This window comes from Colletotrichum acutatum (assembly GCF_030867785.1).
Source record: "Colletotrichum acutatum strain CBS 112980 chromosome Unknown BDZ83scaffold_164, whole genome shotgun sequence".
Lineage (NCBI taxonomy): Eukaryota > Fungi > Ascomycota > Sordariomycetes > Glomerellales > Glomerellaceae > Colletotrichum > Colletotrichum acutatum.
In genome coordinates, this window is record NW_026849158.1 from 58,378 (window position 1) to 76,810 (window position 18,433).

At 52.3% G+C, this 18,433-nt stretch overlaps 4 protein-coding genes and 1 non-coding gene across 5 annotated transcripts; 2 read left to right on the forward strand and 3 right to left on the reverse strand.

The window, feature by feature from the left end:
- Nucleotides 1-76: 76 nt before the first annotated feature.
- Nucleotides 77-163, forward strand: BDZ83DRAFT_t288. Its single transcript has one exon. It is a non-coding gene; the product is annotated as a tRNA-Pro (tRNA).
- An 804-nt stretch (nucleotides 164-967) lies between these two features.
- BDZ83DRAFT_656939 (major facilitator superfamily transporter) lies at nucleotides 968-2,607 on the reverse strand (the record flags this gene model as incomplete). Its single annotated transcript, XM_060510917.1, has 3 exons — nucleotides 968-1,315; nucleotides 1,384-2,387; nucleotides 2,454-2,607. The coding sequence occupies 3 exons, from the start codon at nucleotides 2,605-2,607 to the stop codon at nucleotides 968-970; spliced, it is 1,506 nt and encodes a 501-aa protein (XP_060358983.1).
- A 3,909-nt stretch (nucleotides 2,608-6,516) lies between these two features.
- Nucleotides 6,517-8,720, forward strand: BDZ83DRAFT_591047 (heterokaryon incompatibility protein; the record flags this gene model as incomplete). Its single annotated transcript, XM_060506395.1, has 2 exons — nucleotides 6,517-6,961; nucleotides 7,021-8,720. 2 exons carry the CDS (start codon nucleotides 6,517-6,519, stop codon nucleotides 8,718-8,720), a joined length of 2,145 nt encoding a protein of 714 aa, XP_060358984.1.
- Nucleotides 8,721-8,871: 151 nt separating this feature from the next.
- Nucleotides 8,872-14,686, reverse strand: BDZ83DRAFT_765934 (uncharacterized protein; the record flags this gene model as incomplete). The annotated part of the gene is made up of 9 exons (XM_060515260.1): nucleotides 14,378-14,686; nucleotides 13,437-14,307; nucleotides 12,648-13,364; nucleotides 11,674-12,608; nucleotides 11,234-11,526; nucleotides 10,541-11,201; nucleotides 9,544-10,459; nucleotides 9,146-9,454; nucleotides 8,872-9,072 (listed from the first exon to the last, which is right to left on the reverse strand). Exons 1-9 carry the CDS (start codon nucleotides 14,587-14,589, stop codon nucleotides 8,872-8,874), a joined length of 5,115 nt encoding a protein of 1,704 aa, XP_060358985.1. The 5' UTR covers nucleotides 14,590-14,686.
- Nucleotides 14,687-15,113: 427 nt separating this feature from the next.
- On the reverse strand, nucleotides 15,114-16,469 carry BDZ83DRAFT_123138 (fungal cellulose binding domain-containing protein). Its single transcript, XM_060501166.1, has 2 exons — nucleotides 16,442-16,469; nucleotides 15,114-16,304 (listed from the first exon to the last, which is right to left on the reverse strand). The coding sequence occupies exon 2, from the start codon at nucleotides 16,186-16,188 to the stop codon at nucleotides 15,355-15,357; it is 834 nt and encodes a 277-aa protein (XP_060358986.1). The 5' UTR covers nucleotides 16,189-16,304; nucleotides 16,442-16,469; the 3' UTR covers nucleotides 15,114-15,354.
- Nucleotides 16,470-18,433: the final 1,964 nt, after the last annotated feature.

Here is an 18,433-nt window from a genome sequence, read left to right on the forward strand (position 1 = left end):
GAACTGTTGATATTGCAGCTTCCGGCTTCGTCTGCCATCAACCAGCGCCACCTGGCAACAGTTGAACAACCGATCAGCCCTGATGGTCTAGCGGTATGATTCTCCCTTAGGGTCTTCACGACATATCTGGGAGAGGTCCCAGGTTCGAATCCTGGTTAGGGCCCAATTCTTTTGCATTTTGCGGTTATGAACACTGGTAATGGGCGCTTCGTATGTCGTACTTTTGCTTCTCGCAATTTCGTGATGTCTGCAACATCCGCGGGCTAATTGTGGTGGTGGGTGCACTGACAACCTCGTTTACAAACCATCTCTCTCCATGGCTGCAGCCTGCGAGTCAATCCTCAAAGGAGGCGGTATAACTCGTGATACGACTGGCCAGCTTCGCGATATACTTTTTGCCTTGTCCCTGCACCGAACCTTCTGAGACGGCTGTAGAAGATGAATGCACGAAGAAGAGCCGCGGCGCATGTCGTTGCCGAAAGTCTCGTGTGCGCCCAGAACTCTGACAGGCTTGGCTTACATGAGGCAGGCAGCACAACCTTTAGGCGTGTCCCGTGACACCCGCGGTTCACGTCACGGAGGTTACGAAAGACTGAGGGGATCCCGGAGGCACGTTTGCCTTGTTGGTTCGTTTCTTCTTCCGTTCCGTGTTACCAAACTTTGTTTGCTCAAGAGTCGTGATCCTCTCATTTAGCTGTTCACCATCCTTGCTCTTCGGCATGTGTTTTCCGCGCCCGTTTAATGATGTTTACCGTGATTGAGCGAGGTAAGTGAATCACAGAAACACATCCGTAGATCACGAGTCGATGTAAAACATTCAACATAAGCTTTCATTGTGCCTCATTAGGCGACCGCTGTCTAGCGGGGGTATCAACAGTTTCTATATCCATACAACCAACGCGCGCAAAAGTCTATCCCTTTTCCAAATTACTCCGTTCCTTCTCTACCAAGGCGAGAAAAGGCTCTTTTAAGCCTCCTCATCCTTCTTGTCCTGGTCGGTGACGATGCCCATCTTCTTGTTCATGAGCTCATCGGGGTCGCCGGCGCCGGCGTCCAGGACCTCGAGGTTGCCCGCGGCGTCCTTGGTGCCGGTCCTGTAGCCAGAGTGGCTGCCAAAGACGTACCAGACGTAGCAGGTGAGGATGGCGGTCGTGGCGAGGAAGGCGAAGATGGTCCAGTTGCCCATGCTGTACATGGGGGAGTCGGTGCTCGGGAAGAGGAAGGGGGCGGAGATGCCACCTGTGTTGGCGATGGCGATCATGCCGCCGGTTGCGAGAGCGGTGGCGGTGGAGCCCTGGACGGTTGCGGTGCGGTGCTATTTTGCTTATTAGTTTACTTTTTTTTTTCCCTGTTTGATGCTTCAGTAGGAGGTTGAGAACTTACAGCAACGAAGGGGAGGACGGCGGCGTTGGTGCAGGCGATGATGCACACGGCAAAGTAGCGCACACCCCAGTGCTTGACGATGGCCAGGAGGAGGTATCCCGTCGCGACGAAGATCAAGGCGCCAATGACGTGGCGAGAGCGCTCCTTGGTCCTGTCACTGTGCAGACAGTTGCCAATGATGATGAACATGGCAAAGACGTTGGGCGGGACGGTGAGCAGCTGGGCGTTGTAGCCCTTGAAGCCGAGCGAGGAGACGATGGTGGGCGCGAAGTAGCCGAAGGCGTTGAGGGAGTTGGTCATGAGGAAGTACATGATGGCGAAGAGCCAGAAGTACGGGTCGATGATGGTCTTCTTGGCGACCTTGCTGTCCCAGTGCTTGTCGGACATGGACGGGGCAAAGGGGCCGAGGCGCTTAACGGCGAAGGCGCGCTCCTCGGGGGTGAGCCAGGCGGCGGTCTGGGGGTAGTCGGGGAGCATGAACCAGACCATGACGCCGACGATGACGGCGGGGATGCCCTCGAGGATGAAGAGCCACTGCCAGCCCGTGAGGCCGCCCTTACGGTTGAGGAAGGAGATTCCCGTGGCGAGGAGACCGCCGAAGGCGCCGGCGACGGCCACGGAGGAGGCGAAGATGGCCATGCGGGTGGCGCGCTCCTCGGGCTTGTACCAGAAGCAGAGGTACATCATGATACCCGGGAAGAAGCCGGCCTCGGCGAGGCCGAGCATGATGCGGACGGCGAGGAGGCCGCCGTAGGTTGTGCAGGCGGCGGTGCAGATGGTGACGATGCCCCAGGAGACCATGATGCGGGAGATCCACTTTGAGGGGGAGAAGTACTTGAGCATGATGTTGGAGGGGAACTCCATGAGGACGTAGGGGACGAAGAAGAGGGCGACGGCGACGTTGTAGCGCTGGCCGGTGAGGTTGAGCATGGTGACGATGTTGTCTTCGGGCTTGTCGTTATTGAGGGTGCGGGCGTTGCCGAGGTTGACTCTGTCGAGGTAGTCTGTAATTCTCGTGTTAGTTGGTTGATTGCATTTCCCCTATTTCTCGTGATGTTGGAGAAACATACTCAGGAGGTAGGTGATGCAAATCCAGGGAAGGATTCTGAGATCCTGCTTGCGGACGATGCGGCGTTCCATCTCCTTGTCGGCGAGGTCGACGGTCTCGAGGCCGGGCACGTCCAGGGACGGCGCCGGGGCGAACATGGCCTTCCAGTCAGGCATCGTTGCGATTTCTGGGATGAACTGCGAGGGGGGGGGGGTTCGGTGAGGCCTCGGTGAGGGGTGTTCGATCGCGGGATTGGTGTTGAACTCTAGATTCAACGACCGCTGAGACACCGTTTGGGTGGGTTGCCCTGTGAAAGCCTGCTTTGGTGAGCGGCGAGGTGAAGGGTCGACGAAGTTGCTGATCGGCTTGTGGTTCGGACACACTCTCGAAACTTATCCGAACGAGGAGGGAAGTCGAGTTGTTATAAGTCGATGCTTAACTCCCCTGGCCTCCTAATGTCTACTGCATTTAAGTTCCCGCCCACATGGTTTGATCCACCCCGACTTCGAACCGTGGAATCCCCATACAATTCACTGCGACCCCGCGACAATCTGGTTTTAGAAACGGTATTCGTACAACTAAAATGTTGCCTTATCTCTCTCAAAAAACCCAATTGAGCGCTGTGATAGGATGGGTGCGGTGGCGTGGGAAATGTTCCGACTGCCCGTTCGGGGTCTCCAGTCTTAGTGTCGAGTCGTCGACCACACCCCCCTCCCAAAGCTAACCGTCTTGCAATAGACTGAAGTCAAATTCAATATGTAAATGCTGGCGGGGGAGATAACGTTTCATCCAATCAGATGAGAGGAAACGCCCTAGATAATGACCAAGTAAAAAAGTTCTGGCCTGTGTCAGTGTTCTACTCCGTCTTGGGCTGCTCTCGTCCGACCCGGGGGCAACCCCGGGCTCGGAAGCTAGCACCGCGTGAACCATTTCCCAGAAGACGATTAGATTCCTGCAAGCCTGCGAATAATCCATGCCTACTTCGGGTTCAGTTGGGCAATGCTCGGCGTACTGCCGTGCGTCCGGTTCTCGGGGTGGCTTGCAAAGTTTTCGAGTTGCAGAAACACGACAAAGAACAAGATGATTGACAAGGCTTAATTTGTGCGAGGAAGAGAGAGAGAGACACACACAGAGGGAGCGAGAGACTGAGACAATCACACATGCCAGCTGAAGACAGCCTGGGAACTAGAAGCCTGTCACAAATTGCCGCATTTCCGGGTACGGTCAATAGCAAATGCAGAAAACACGAGGTCTACGTACGCTTGTTAGCCTTTAACTGGAGGCTAATATTCAAGATGATACTGAACCCCATTTCTCGGATCGTCTGTCAGCCTGTCGCTTGCCAAGACTGCAGATGCAAAGACATGAGGATATTATTCAAGACTTCTCCGTGGGTCTCCGAAAGGGGGGCCGGCCTTCCACGCTTTAACGCTTGAAGGGGCGGCGGCGGCAACGGGCTCGTGCATGATGGCAAGCCCAACCCCGACTGCAACAACGATTTCCCTCTCCATTCTCCCATGAGTCCCATTCCTATCGCCGTGGACCCGAATCAGACCTGACAGCTGAGGGTTGTTCCTTGTATGCTTCACTCGTTGCGTCTCCTTTTTAGAGCTGTGCCTCTCGGGTACTCTCCTTTTTGGGAGGGTTCTCACTCAATCTCGAAATGAAGGGACGCAAAAGACATGCCCAAAAAACCTGTTCGTCTCATCTCGCTGACGTCGGGGATCTGACTCGTGTATCTACGCTGCCGCGTCGCGGCGTAATGTTGGAGGCGTTGCCTGCTGATAACGGTTCTTGTGAGTCGAGGTTGAGATGACGCTACGGCCGACGGCAACTCCAAGCGTTTGTTTGATCAAAAACGCCCTCGTGTTTGTCTGTCGTTGTCGGTGTAATTGGCTGCGTAGGATTACACGAAGCGATTTGATCAATATGGGCCCATCCACGCAAGCTCCGCCATCCGCGACCGGGGCGGAAGTCCCAAAACTCCATTCTTCGGCAGTGGCCCCCGTGGAAGGGGGAGCCGTTCACCTAACCCATAGTAGCGTGTAGTGTGACTGAAGTCTCGTCGGTGTAGTATAGGAATGGTTGCAAAATGTCGCGATAGGCAATAAGCCAGAGCTGTCTAGGCTTGTGATAGATGTTATCCGCCCGCCGGCACCTAGAGACTAGATCTATCTGACTGTCTGACATCTACACCATCAACAGTGACAGGCTGTCAGCAATAGGTCAGCTCCATGCCAAGGCTAGGCGCACATGGTCGTCTAAACCGACAGCGCGGGATGTGGCACGGTGTCTCCGCTAGTTCTCACCTAGTGCGCGGCATGTCTGTGTCTTGATCTTCGACTCCGGGAACCGGAATGACGATGGTGTGTTCCATGGGCTGAAGATGGTGTTCTGCCGCCTGCGTATGTGAAAGGTGTGCGTCGGTGGGTGGCCGAGAGAAGCGTCAACTCTATGACTGTTTTAGTGTTTGGCCGCCTGCGCGCGCCGGCGGGCAGCTTCTAAGTGGCTGCATGGCCTGGACCCGCCGCCCGGCGGGCATCAGTGGGTCCGCCCCGAGCCGATCGGCAAAGGCGCGTGGTTGTAAGGGAGTTGAGGCTTGCAGCTGAACCGTTCGAGCCGTAACACCGGAGTCTCACTTTGCAATATCTCTGCAACATTCACACGTGGAGGTTGACAACTGCTCCGTTCTGATTTGAGCGGTCTCCGGAGCTTCGGAAATCGTGTTGCAACCTCGCGAAAAAAAAGGTTCAACTAAACGAGGTGCCCGATTATTGACCAGCTTTTTCTCCGACATCATCCGAGCTTTTGAGGAAGTCGATGGATCGATAGTCTCGATGTCCATGTCCGAAACCGATTAGGGCATTGGCAGCATTTATTTTCATGCTCAGTCACTTTCGCTTGCTGTGCCAGAGTCTCTTGAGGAAAAGGCCAACTGTGTGGAGGGGGTTTGGGGGGTTTGTGGACAAACCCTCTCTCCCTTTCTCCCTTCCATCTCTGCATCTTCTCTTTCTCCTTTTTTCTTCGGAACACAAAGTTGAAGCGACTTGGGAAATCAAATGGAAACTTTTGTTTTTCGTCATGAAGATGTTCCTTGATACTACCGAAAGGCAGCTTATACAAGCAAGTTCGAGCATTCAGTGATGCCCATCAGAAGTCCGGAATATTTGTATACTAGGGAAGTGACTTTGAGTCTTTACCGGGTACTGACTGGGGCTTCAGCAGCAGAAGAGAGGGCTTGCTGGTTCCGACTTCGACAGCGTACTTACTTCTTTGCGTAGAGGAGTTCATGGAGAACAAGTCCAGTTCCCAAGTCATTGTTGCGGCGAACACTGGTTGCTAAACTCCTTTCGCGCCAATCATGGCTTGAATGGGTCCAACACTGGATCATTATTTGGATGTAAGTCGAGAATTTGCAATTCAAGACCTGGTGTGGCGATTAGAGACCTAATATTTTCCAAGAGCAGCAACACACCGGGTCGAGACACCATCGGAACCCATTTCTCCTCGACAAACGAACGCCAGCAACCGCGCTCGCGCTGCAGCTTCAAGCTTCTCTGTGTCAGAGTTATAGAAAGTCGGGAAACACCCGAGAGGGCTGTGGGCCACATCTCCTGAAGTAAATTCGAGCGGCAAAATGTTGCTCTGACTCTAAGCAAGTTGACTATGAGAGTTACCTGAAGCCAATCGCACCCTCGTTGCCGTTTTTCTCTGCAAAGCTACACAATTGGCCACTGCCATGTGTGAAGAAGTTAACCCAATGGGCTAGGGTCATTGGCGCTGTGGCTGCCTTGGCGCCCACCCTCAGGCTGGCTTTATCTCTATGCTGCCTATCAACCCCAGCTTTATGCATGAACTATCGCCTATCAAAATGACCAGCTTCAATCCTGCAGTGCAGTAAACCGAGACGAAGTTCAGCCGTATGGGTTGACCCCGCGCGCGAACAAGTATGGGCCTGACTATGGACGAAATGGCGCGTCACCCACAGCATGCTGGCAGCCTCATCTTCAAAGACAACAAGTGTACAACTGTCTTCATCCCAGGTCTGTCGTACAGATTTCTTGCTATAAGCATAGTTTACCAGAATGTTATGTCAAATTTGCGTTGGGGCGTTCCAACACCGGAAGGGCTGGGTTCGCGATACCGACGAGGGTTCCGAGCCCACCATCTTGCTTGCCCATCACGAATCGGTCGCGAGCCTTGAAGCATCAGCCCTCGACGCTTGCGAAATATGTCGTCCGTTCTGGCTCCAGATCAGCGAGGAAGACCAGACTAGACTGAGAGAGTTCGACGCCGTTTGGACCTTACGCCCTGGGGCAGGCGGTGCAAAGTCCAAGACACCTGGGCAACGGTTGGACGAGTTTGATGGTCTAGTGACTATGGGCGCAGTTGTCCTTCTCGAAGAACCGAGTCTAAAAGCTATTGGGTCTGACTTGATGTTATCCATTTCATTCGAGTCGGGATTCACGGATGAAATTCATTTTGATCAAAAGAATATATCCGGTACATACGTGGTACAGAGAGGTGATTGTGAGTGACACTGCCGGTTTGATGAGCCGTCAGCTTTTTCTAATGTGATCGGCCACCAGACAAGGACGCCGGAAAGATGGTACCGTTCTCCAGTAGCAACACGGACTCCGAGGAAGCGTGGGCTAAAGCAAATTCATGGATGCAAGCCTGTTTGTCTACTCACACGGCTTGTAACGTTGAACTGAAAGCGGATCCGTGGTATCCAACTCGATTGCTCGACCTCGAGGCTGATTGCGGGGGCATAGATGTTGCCCGTCTGGTGATCACAGCAGAACACTCGCCTTCGCACAATGATCGTTATGCAACCCTGAGTCATTGTTGGGGTTCAGCCCAGTTTCTGCAACTGAAGAAAGCCACGTGCGACGATTTCAAAAGAGGCATCGAGCTCTCCAAGCTTCCAAAGACATTCCGTGAAGCTGTGCAAGTCACTCGACGACTAGGCGTGCGGTATCTCTGGATTGACTCGCTATGCATATTCCAGGATCGAGACGATCTCTCCGACTGGCTGGTTGAAGCGGGTTTGATGCACAAAGTGTATTCAAACTCATTCTGCAACATCTCTGCAGCGGGAGCACGCGATAGTTCCAAGGGCCTTTTCTTCGAGCGGGATCCGAGAGTGAGCTTGACTACCGACATGTGCCTCAACGCGGAGGGGTTTGGGCTGGAAACGGAATACGTGGACTGCAGCATTGTCGACATGTCATTCTGGGGCCATGCCGTCGGGCAGTGTCATCTTAATAAGCGCGGCTGGGTTCTACAAGAGCGCCTGCTTTCACCACGTGTTCTTCACTTCGGCCGCGATCAACTCTTCTGGGAATGTAGAGAGCAAGTGGCGGCCGAGTGTTATCCAGAGAAGATGCCAGAAATCTTGGCAAACAGCGTTCCGACAAAGTTCAAGAGACTCAGTAAAGGAGCCTACGGCCCCGATGCAATGTCGCGAGAGAGAGAGCCTGACGACCCCACGTTCTACCACCGGATTTGGGATTTAATCGTGAGAGCGTACGGAAGCACCCGCTTGACTATGGCCTCTGACAAGTTGTTGGCCCTTTCAGGTATAGCTCAGCATTTCGAAACTCTCGTTGACGACACCTATGTCGTTGGGATGTGGCGGAAGCATTTAGCCAGCAATCTGCTATGGCACGTTGATAAGGAGACGCAGGTTGACGGCTCCCCATCTGTCCGACCCGATGCGTACAGAGCCCCATCATTCTCTTGGGCCTCAGTCGATGGCAAGATCTTGACGGGACCTCTAGTTGATCAGTCGAATCTACTCATAGACGTGGATGACGTCCAAATCGAGTACGTGTCGTCAAACAAAACGGGTCTGGTGAAAGGAGGCCATGTCGACCTGAGATGCTGCGTGCTACCTTTCAAGATATTTGTGGAATCCATCGGCCAACGCCAATTCCTTTTTCTGAAAGTCAACGGTGCCATTGTTATGGCTTCGAGAAAAGATGCGCAACGCGACACTGGACCCCTGATACATATGGATGTTGGTCAGAGAAGCTTCAACGACGAGAACGCCGCCGGATCGCTATACTACGTTGTCGCGCAAAAGCAGGACGAACTCGATGGCTTCGTAAGGTGTATTTTGCTGATGGCCGTTGATGAGGGGAGAAAAGTATTCAAGAGGATTGGGCTTGCAGTGACCAGCGAGGTAGAAGAGATTGAGATGCTGCAGAATGCAGCAAATGTCGCCGATGGAGATGTATCGAGCAATGGTGGCCTTCATGGAGTTAGAACCATCCGAATTATCTGAATTTGAGAAGAGACAAAATCTAGAAAATCAGCTGGCTGACAAAAGACAAGCGCGATCATAGTATTATGGCACCAGCCAGACTCTCAACCGGACCTTGGAAAATACAGTTCAAGACCTCAGACAACTTCAAACAGTAGAAGATTCAAGATTTTCAAGCAGCTCTATTGCCTTGAACCGGGACCACCTGCCAAGTATGTTCCGTGAATACCAGTGTTCCCTTCTGCTGTAGTGCGTACGGGTCCACGTAGACATTGAAGTCAATGTCCAAGGTAGTAAGGTTGAAGACTCGAAGTAGCATGTAAACTGTGTAAGATCCTCCCGGGGACGTTGACGCATCTGTGTAAGACCTCATCTATGCGTTTCCATTGAACGTTGGTCAGCCAAATTGATCAATGCACCCATTGCGAGAGGTTTCAGAGCCCTACCCTATTATACTGATACTTGCTCACAAAGAACGGCCTTGCAGCATCTCCGGGCGTGGTCTTGACTTCGATGAAGTATTGCGGTTTCTTGTCGACCCACTTGGTTGGCTCCAAATACCCTCTTTCGATAAGAATTTTAGTTAAAACTCCAAACTTGTCATTGTAGACAATGTCGGCAGTCTCTTGGCCTTCCCAATGAGTCACGTAGGAATACTCGGGATGGACTGCCACATGTTTTCGCATCGTACTTTGCCAAGCGTCCATGCCAAATTCGGGGAGTGAGGGACTGAGATGCGAGAGCAGTTCATAAACCTAAACGAAGCTCATTAGTAAAGAGTCTTGAGTAGTCATCGAGGACCGGATGAAAGAAAGTGATCTTCTCTTATGCTCGCTGTACTCACAAAGAGCTCGCCGGCGGCGCCAATCTTCTTGTCACTTCCTGGAGGTATCCATGGATTGGAAGTAGGGGTCGAGGCACATTCTGCTGACTGTCCTGTTCTTGTGGAACCAAATTCAGGAAACGATCTTCGCCGCGCAGCAAAGATGACATTGTTGAGTATTCTCAGATACTCCGTGCTGAACGCATCATATCTTGGCGAGGTCGTAGCAGCGGGTGCCGTGGACGTTTGCCCAAAATGAAAGATATGTGATGGTGGGGTTATGGCGGCTACACCAACAGGTGAATTCGGCTGCAAGCGATAACTTCTATTGTTGTCAGGTGAAGCGGGAGTGCTTGACTGCTGCGTAAACATAGGATGAGTAGCAGCAAACCCGGAAACAGAACGTGGGCCCGTCAAAGAGAAGGGTCTAATGGGCATCTCAACCGCGAAACCGTCCTGTTGAGGGTCTTCCGCAGGTGGCGGCGAGACGTCAGGAATTCTTGGGAACTCCTGGCCTTGTTCAACCTCAGTTCTACCACCCAAGTCAATTATCCCTTCTGCTTCTAGAATGTGAGACACGCTTTGAATTGGTGCGTTGAGAGCTGAGCTCATCGCACTGATGGCTCGATGTGGTATCGCACCGCAAAGTTGTGTCTCCGGTTCTGTCATCACCCACTCCAGGAGACGCCTTGGAAGACTCGAGTGATAACAGAAATCCTGTCTCTCTTTGTTCAGGGGGACGTATATCTGTAGTCGACCGGCCGTCTCTCGGATGTGAAGCTCACTTGATGGCTTGACGTGGATGTGTGCTTTGCCATCCTGGACAAGGTGAACCTCGGATGAGATTCCATGCGTTTCGAATACTTCGGCGGCACGGAGTGTGTGGTATAGACCAACGACATCGTCCACACGAGGACTGTCGAAATGAGATGCAACCCTAGCGTTGAAGTCAGGTTAGTAAAACATTTGAAGGACCACCTGAATGAGATTTCAGGTGAGGTTTTTAGTAATTATATACCTGCAGATCCCACTTGCTCTCCTCTTGATATCTCGATCCGGACGTTGTACTCTAACCTGCAAGTCGCTTGTAACAGTGGAGATTTCCTTGACGGAAGAGGAGAGGTATCGGGAGTCCAACCTCAGCCAAGAGAGAAGGTTGCTGAGCTTATGAATCTCATCGAGAGAAAAGTCCAGAAACTTGACTTTAGAAGTAAACATCTCGGATAAGGGTTTGCGGTCCCTGATAACGAACTGTGTGCGAGAAGTCTCGAGACGAACCTGCCCATTTGGGTATTGGACGGGAAATACGGCACTTTCCAGTAACTGCTCTGGGTCAGGGTACGACGTTGCACTCTGAACAAGTGTGTTGACCGCCCATATTGTCTCTTTAATTTCGGCGATGGTGGCAATTGGTTGCTTGTTTCCCTTTTTCAGAAGCTCATCGCACGCCATCGCAAGAGTTAGTCTTTGTACTCCGAGTGTTTCGACGAAGAACTCCTCCATGTCTTCGTAGATGGAGCTGAGAGTCGTTCGTCCCTGAATTCTAGCCCCGCTTGACCATAGGCACTGGGCTGTTGTGCACCACCCGGAAGTCTCGCCACCCGGAACGAATATGAGAGGGGTTGTACTGAAAAGGGCCCTAGAATTGAGAGCGTCAGGCACGTTTCGTTGGAAACGAGCTATGAAACATACCTGAAGTCCTTCAATTGACTTTGCGACATATCACAGTTGTGAAGAAAGTCGTAAATTTCCACAACCCAGTCGAAATCATTGCAGCCTACACTCCTCATGTGCTCGAGCTCCCGTATGCAGCAGCTTCCATCCCAATCTCCTATGCCCAGGGTCACCTTCATAAACCTTTCCAGAGAATGCGCTAAATCTTCGGAGCAACCACTCATGATTTGTCCCTCAAGAGCAGTGTAAGCATACGGGACACCTGGGGCTGCCCAGACACAGGTATCTGGCCTTCTCCAGGTCAGTGTGCCGTCCTCAGCTGCAGTGGATCTGAGAGCAGCCCTTCTTCGTTCTTCTTGATTGTTGTATATGGGAACTAGGATGCAATGTCTCTTGCGGCAGAAGTTTCTATGTCTTATTAGATACTTGTTGCTTAACAATTGCTTTGGATATTGGGGGCGGGGCCAGACTCCTTACTTCACAATAATGGCGACTTGATCTTTGGATGCAGACTCCTCAAGCCGAAGTTGTATCATTTCATAGAGACACAGAATCTTGCTGTAGCTTTCTTGTTGTGGCTGACCTTCAGTGATCTTTTCAAGAATCGACAAATACAAGTTCACGTCATCTCGAGATCGGACGCCAAGCTTGTTCACTAAGAAGCCCCATTTTGAATGAAATGAAGCAGAATGAGCGGCTTCATCGATTTGGAGGAAGCTAATTGTCAAATCTCCAAGGTATGAAGAAACAATAGCCTGAAGCTCTAACAGTGGCAAAGTTGTCTCTGCTAGTGGGTAGTCCCTGCCGTCCTTGCAGGTGATGTTGAGGGCTCGAAGGTTGCAAAGGAACTTTGGGGTACTCGAGTCATCATGATTCAGCAGTATCCAATGGTATTGCAGCGCTTCGATGAAGCACTCGGGACGAAAAATGCGGACGTAGTCGAGCTCGGGAGAAAGACTTTCCGGAGACGTAGAAGAGGTTAGTCTCAAACGACGGCGTACTCGCAGGACACGCTCAAGCCACTCAGACCATGTCTGCTCCAACCCCGCCGGTGTCTCTGGAGGACATTCAAAATACTGATTGTGTAGAAATGACACAAAGCACCCGTCTGGATGATTTGCTCTAGGCTGCAAAAGACTGCGAGGCTCGTAGGGACCGTTTGTTGCAAGGTAAACATCTTGACGATGAGGTAGTTGAACCTCCATTGTGTGATCAAAGACAAAGAGATTGGCGATTGCGGTTGAGCTCTCTCCGCAATGAGAAGTGTCGTGATGAGAGGAATATAAAAACTTCAAATTGCTGACAGATGCCAGCAGAGTTGCGTCGGTCTTCAGGTTCGGAATTGGAGCTTCAAATATTAGTTGTTGAATCTCTTCAACCGTTGCTGTTTGAACACCAAGCAGTTCAAAGAGCTTGTATCGATCGCCGACAGCAGATGCCTCTGGACTAACGAGAGACAAAGGAAGGTTTGTGGGGATTTCGAGACCATTCCCGCTGTAGGGGAAGTAAATGGGTCGCCTGTTGCGATTAATCGAGGTCCAACTGCCATCTCTCAGAGGTATGATGTCCAAAGTCCGAATCCTCGCCAAGCTTTGCGGGGACGCCGTAGCCACGAGTCTCTGAATCATACCGGCAGCTTGTGAATGCCATTGAGGACTGGTGGATGAATTCTTCATTCTTGACGTATCGATCGGTTGGCCAAGGTCATGTTCAATCCGAGCTAGTCTGTCGTCTGCAGACAGCCATTTCAGACCGTACGGCTCTAGCAAGCTTAAATCCTTGACCTGGTATTCTTCGGCAACATACATCTCAGTATCGAGGTCGTCAAATAATGGAGACCCAATTTCGTCGAGCCAATTGGACTGTAGCCGACGTAATGAGTGGATGTCGCCCAGGCGGCCGCTCCTCCTTGTGCGAAGAGTCTTACTCGTCTTGATACGGTTCTTAATGTCCTCAAGCAAGCCGTTCCAGAAGTTATCCCAAGGGTATGAATGTCTCTGTGGAAGCCACCTCATCCATTGGAATTGCAGTGTGGGATGTTGGCACATCTCATCCACGGCTTTGATGAAACACGTCGCGATGCCATCTCTGATTGCCAAGTTACGTGCAGACGAAATCACGATTCCCTCGCGAGACGAGTTGGTGACGAAATCAGCTTGGATGATGAACTGCATGTGAATCAGTGCAGGCCTAAAACGATGCTGTGGATGCCAAATGCTGTGCTACATTTGCTAACTCACCTTGAAGCCCAAGGGCATCATTGGCAGGAACGCGAAAACTGGCTGATTCTCAACAATTGGAGTGTGGTCATCAGCAAGGGGGAAGACCAAGATAATTTCAGTCTCAGCATCCGCACGACCATGGCCTTCGGAAAACTCCCGGTTCTCGTTCGGGGGAACATCTCGAATCACTTGTCTTGCGACATGATGCTTTCTCTGAAAAGTCTCTCCGGAAGAAGACTCCTGGTCGAATAGCCATACTATGTCTATGAGAGTGCTCGGACTTGAGGTTGAGAAGGAATACTCCACTCGTTTTGTTTTCTTGTCATCGTCGTCGTGAAACTGGATTTCGATGCGTCGTAGATTTCTTAGAAAAAGCAAAACTGTGATTGGAAGGTTTTCGAACTCTCTGTTAATTTCCTCTCTCTGCCGCTTCGCCTCTGAGAGGGACGCGTCATCGTACTGATGAAGATGAAGTGTGATGGAACTTGGGGCTAGTTCATTTTGCGGAATGAAGTCTGGCTCCCAGATAGGGGTTACCATCCCCAATCCGCTGTCGCCCTTCCGATGGGTGAAGCTGAAGGAAAAGTCTTTCGAGAGGATGTTGACTTTGTACGCGGCCACGAAGACGGATTTGAAGCCGATACCTTTTTCTCCGATGTAACCATGACTGCGATTCTTTGAGCTCTGCCCAATTGCACAGATGGCTTTGAGATCATGATGGGTGAATCCATCCTCGTTGCACTTAATTTCGATTCGGTCTCGGTACACGCTGAACTTTACATAAGGCTCAACACCGCGACACTTTGCTGCAACGAACTTATTGTCATCGGCATTCTGGAGAAGTTCGAAGACAAAGCGGGCATGACTGGTGTTGAGGTTCTTCGCCAAGCTTGAGTCATGATTAGCAGCTGTCGAAGATGCAACGGAGCAGACTTAGTTGATGAGCGGTAGTAGCATACGTCAAAATCGAGGAACCGATCAGTTCATCTTTCTGTAATAGAGCCTTTTCTACGACTGACCGAATGCGTTGGTTCATTGCTCCAATTTCCGTCAAGTCGCTCTCAGAAATGATGCCATGCTCCTCGGCAATTCCTTCCACGAGTTCCCTAGCGGTAGGTTGGTGGGCAGTACGCCCTGGCGCTGCTGCCATGTCGTACGTTAGTGTTCGCATTCACGAAATCGACCGCAGAGTCTCAATCGTCGTCATTAAAACCCGAAAGACTTTCGGTTTTAGTCTCCAAGAAAATGCTCTCCAGGGATTAAAAGTGAAATGCGAGTCGAGAGATGTTTGATTCAAGTCTTTTCCCCGCCTAGATCTCTTGCCGCGGACTTGACGCCACCAAGTCATTTTGGACCAACCACAAGCAACACCAGAAAACAACATTGACATAAACCTAATAACTCGCATGCGCCCAGACTGCGGCTGACTTCGTTTTCACCAATGCGGCAATACATTCATAGGAACAAGTCAAGTGATTCATCAGGCTCCCACTCAATACCTGCAGAGTCAGATCACTCATGCGTCCCACAACAACGCCTGAGAATTCGGTTCTGCGCGGAAAATTCCCGTTGATGAGGACCTCGATCGGTCCGGACGTAACGTTTTGGGGTTATATACAAACGAGGCATTAAAGCATCAATAGCATCCCAGAGAAGAAATGGAGACTGAGATGGACGAATGCAATTCGATTTCTTTTATGTACCCGCAGTCACCGACTGCAAAGTTTGTACTAGATATATGAATACACGAAATGAAACAGGTACACTCCGGATGAGTCTTGAAGAAGGGTCGCCTCTAGCCTCCCCCTCCCTCCCTCAACCTCCCTGCCGTGGTAGTGGACTGGAGAGTCATCTGGCTATCACGGCAACTCAAAAGCCAGAGATGTTCTCAGTGGTTGCGTTGCCCGAAGTTTTACTGCCTAGAGAACACTGTCACTTAGCAGTCGGCCTTGGCGCCAACATCGGACGAAGCGGAGCTGGCTCCAGCGACGGTAACGGACTTATCGCCAGAAGATCCGTTGGCGCTGCCGCGGGTGGTGCCGCCAGGGATAACATCGGGGCCAGGGATGGTGTTGTAGGAGGTTGAGCTGCCCCAAAGACTGAAGTTGACGGCCGCGTCAGCTTGCTTGTAGACGCCGGGAATCTTGACACCAGTGCCAGGCATGGTCGTAGCAGTGTTTCCAGTAACCTCGAGCTGGGCGCAGGCATAGTAGAATTCAGCCTCGCCGTTGTGAGCGCCGTGAAGACCAATATGCTCGCCACGGACGAGGTACTGGCCGTTGGGGATGGTAGAAGGGACTGTGAAGTGGACATTGTCCTCGCCGTAGCTGCACCATGCGCCAGTACGGAGAGACTCGGCGTTTCCGGCCTTGCAGAGTAGGGACTGAGAGACCTTGTACCAGGTGCCGGTGCCCTTATCGGAGGCGGCATTGCTGACCGGGCTCATGTAGACTTGGGTGGGGCCGGGGTGAAGCATGCCGGTGCCACCGAAGGCCTGCTTAAGGCCAACCTTGTCGCCGGCCTTGACGGAGAAGACCTTGGCGGCCGCAGTGGCGCCCTTGTTGCAGGAGAAGTCGGCATCAGTCGGCGAGATAGAGCCGGAGGGAACATTCTTGAATTTGGTGGGCATGTAGCTGTTCTGGTGCTTGCGGATATAGGTGTTGTCACCACCCTGTTGAACACCGTTGACAAGGAGCTTGTCAAATGTGTAGTGAGCAGAGGTCGAGGAGACGAAGCCGAGGACGGCGGAGAGAACGATAGTGGCCTTCATATTTGCGATTGGAGATACGTTGAAAAGAATGGAGTGACTTCAAGTCAGGTAAAGAGTGAATGATAAAGAGTGAGGAAGAAGAAGGATGATAGAACAGATCGCGGTGGTGTGCTGAGCTGAAATTAGAAGTCTGTAGATGCGGTCAACACATGCTTTATATAAACTCAAGGACAAATGCGTAAGCAGAACACACGTACAAGTCAATCAAATTCTGATTTACGGACTTAAACCTAGACATGATTGTGGAACTTACCAAGGGGATGTATGCGCCCACTTCGAGCCAAGAATTCGGTCTAGATTACCAACAGAAAGTGGCAAGCGCCAGAGCTCGGATGCAATCCCTGCTTTGGACGAAAGCCCTGGTAAAATCCTCCGAACACGCTACTGTAAGCATAAACGACCTGCTCGGGATTGGTTTTGTGGAGAATGGGAGGGAAACCCCTGAACGCCAATGTGACCTTCAACACGGGTTGGCTGGAGATTGCTGTTGTTGTTGTTGTTGTTGTATTTAACGCCGTGGCGGCCGGGCTAGAGCCCTTACCGCAGACCTCCCGAAGGGTATATGGCGTGGAGGGCCGTGAGCCAAGGCTACCTACTCTACAGTACGTCGTCTCTTTACATCGTCCTCCAAATCATGCCTTGTGGCCACTACGCGTTCTGTCTGTCCCCGGTTCCCGCTGGTGCCCCAGTTTCATTCTTTCCCAAATCGTCCCTTGGAATCGGGAGGTTCTTTGTAGTCCGCACTCACATCTACCTAGGTGTGGATGCTGCTACCGCAGACAGATCTTCTGGAAGAAGTCCGTCACGCGGAGAAAGGCCTCGAAGCCTCGTGGGTCGGTGATTAATCTCTTGAAGTAGGCCTCGAGAGATCCCATAGGACCTATGGGCTCGGGCATACTGCGAGAGTGGAGGGTCGGCCACCGTTGCCTCCTCGCCAGCGTTAGTCGACAGTAGACCAGGTGGTCCACGTCTTTCGCCTCTCCACAAGAGCACATCATTAGAGCGTCGTCGTGGTTGAAACGTCGGTGATATTGCTCGAAGTCCCCGTGACCCGATCGTGCCGCCAGCAGGTGATGTAACGTAGCCCGCGGCAAGGCCAGTTCAGGAGGGCTGGACAGAGCTGCCTCAAGCCCCAAGTCCGCGTACCGCGGCCTTCGCTCTTTATACCACCATCTCCTGTGCTGGCTTTGTAATTTTTCCCTTGCAAGCCGCTTGATGCCCGCTAGTGTTGCCATTTGACCCATCCGCGCCGGCAGTGTCGTTCCTTCTTTGGCCAGCCGGTCCGCGGCCTCGTTTCCTTCGATGCCCTGGTGTCCCGGGGACCAGTGCGTCCGTATATCAAATATCCTGGCCGCTTCTTGGATTTCGAGGAACGCGTCTTGTGACGAGTCCGGCGCCTTGCCGCGGATGCCTTGTATAACGCTGGTGTTGTCGATACATATGTGGATTGGATGACCGCGATTGGTGAGCAGAGCCCTTCTGAGGCCGGTTCGCGCCCCTTCGACCTCGGCGTCGAACACTTCTGCTAGTCCGAGTCGGCCGCACCCTTGCGCTATGCGTTTGGAGTCTCGGTAGATGACGAAGCCGTACCCCACGGCTCCGTTCGTCGCCCTGGAGCCGTCCGAGAAGACGATCATATGGCTTTCCGGTACTGTCTTTAGCCAGCGCTCGAAAGCTTTCGCAGCCTCTTCTTTGCATTGAACTACTATCTGATCCTGTGAGCTTGGCAGGTACTGTGATTGGAGGAACGTTGGTCTTCCGCATCTTGGCAGAAGTTCAGCCGTCCGTTGTAGTCTCGTCTGTTGCTGTCCCTGCTGGGAGAGCCGCGCGACTAGCGGGTGTCGGCGATCAATCCTCTGTAGTCGGACTGCGGCCCGTAAACGGACGCCTTCTAAGGCGACTTTGGCTGACGGTAAGCCGGCGTCTCGGAGGAGGCTACTGGTTGGCGTTGTCCTCCAGACAGGTAGAACGATCCTTGCTGCCGCTGTAATGACGCTGTCGATCTTCTGCACGAGCCCCTTCTGGCCTGTGTTGACGGGTCTTCCTTGGAAAGGCGGACTCGTGTCTGTCTCCGCTTGGCGTCTCGAAGCCGGCTTCGTGATACCTGCGTACCATGTTTCGGCGCCGAAGAGCGCGATCGGCAGTACGTAGGAGACGACGGCTTTTCGCACGGCGGCCGCTGGCAGTCCTCTCTTTGTGTTTGTAAGCTGCCTCAGGTGTTAGCTGCCTCAGGTGTGCTGCCTTC

Coding starts and splice junctions, on each gene's coding strand:
- BDZ83DRAFT_123138 (XM_060501166.1), bottom strand. CDS start 16,188: ATGAAGGCCACTATCGTTCTCTCCGCCGTCCTCGGCTTCGTCTCCTCG.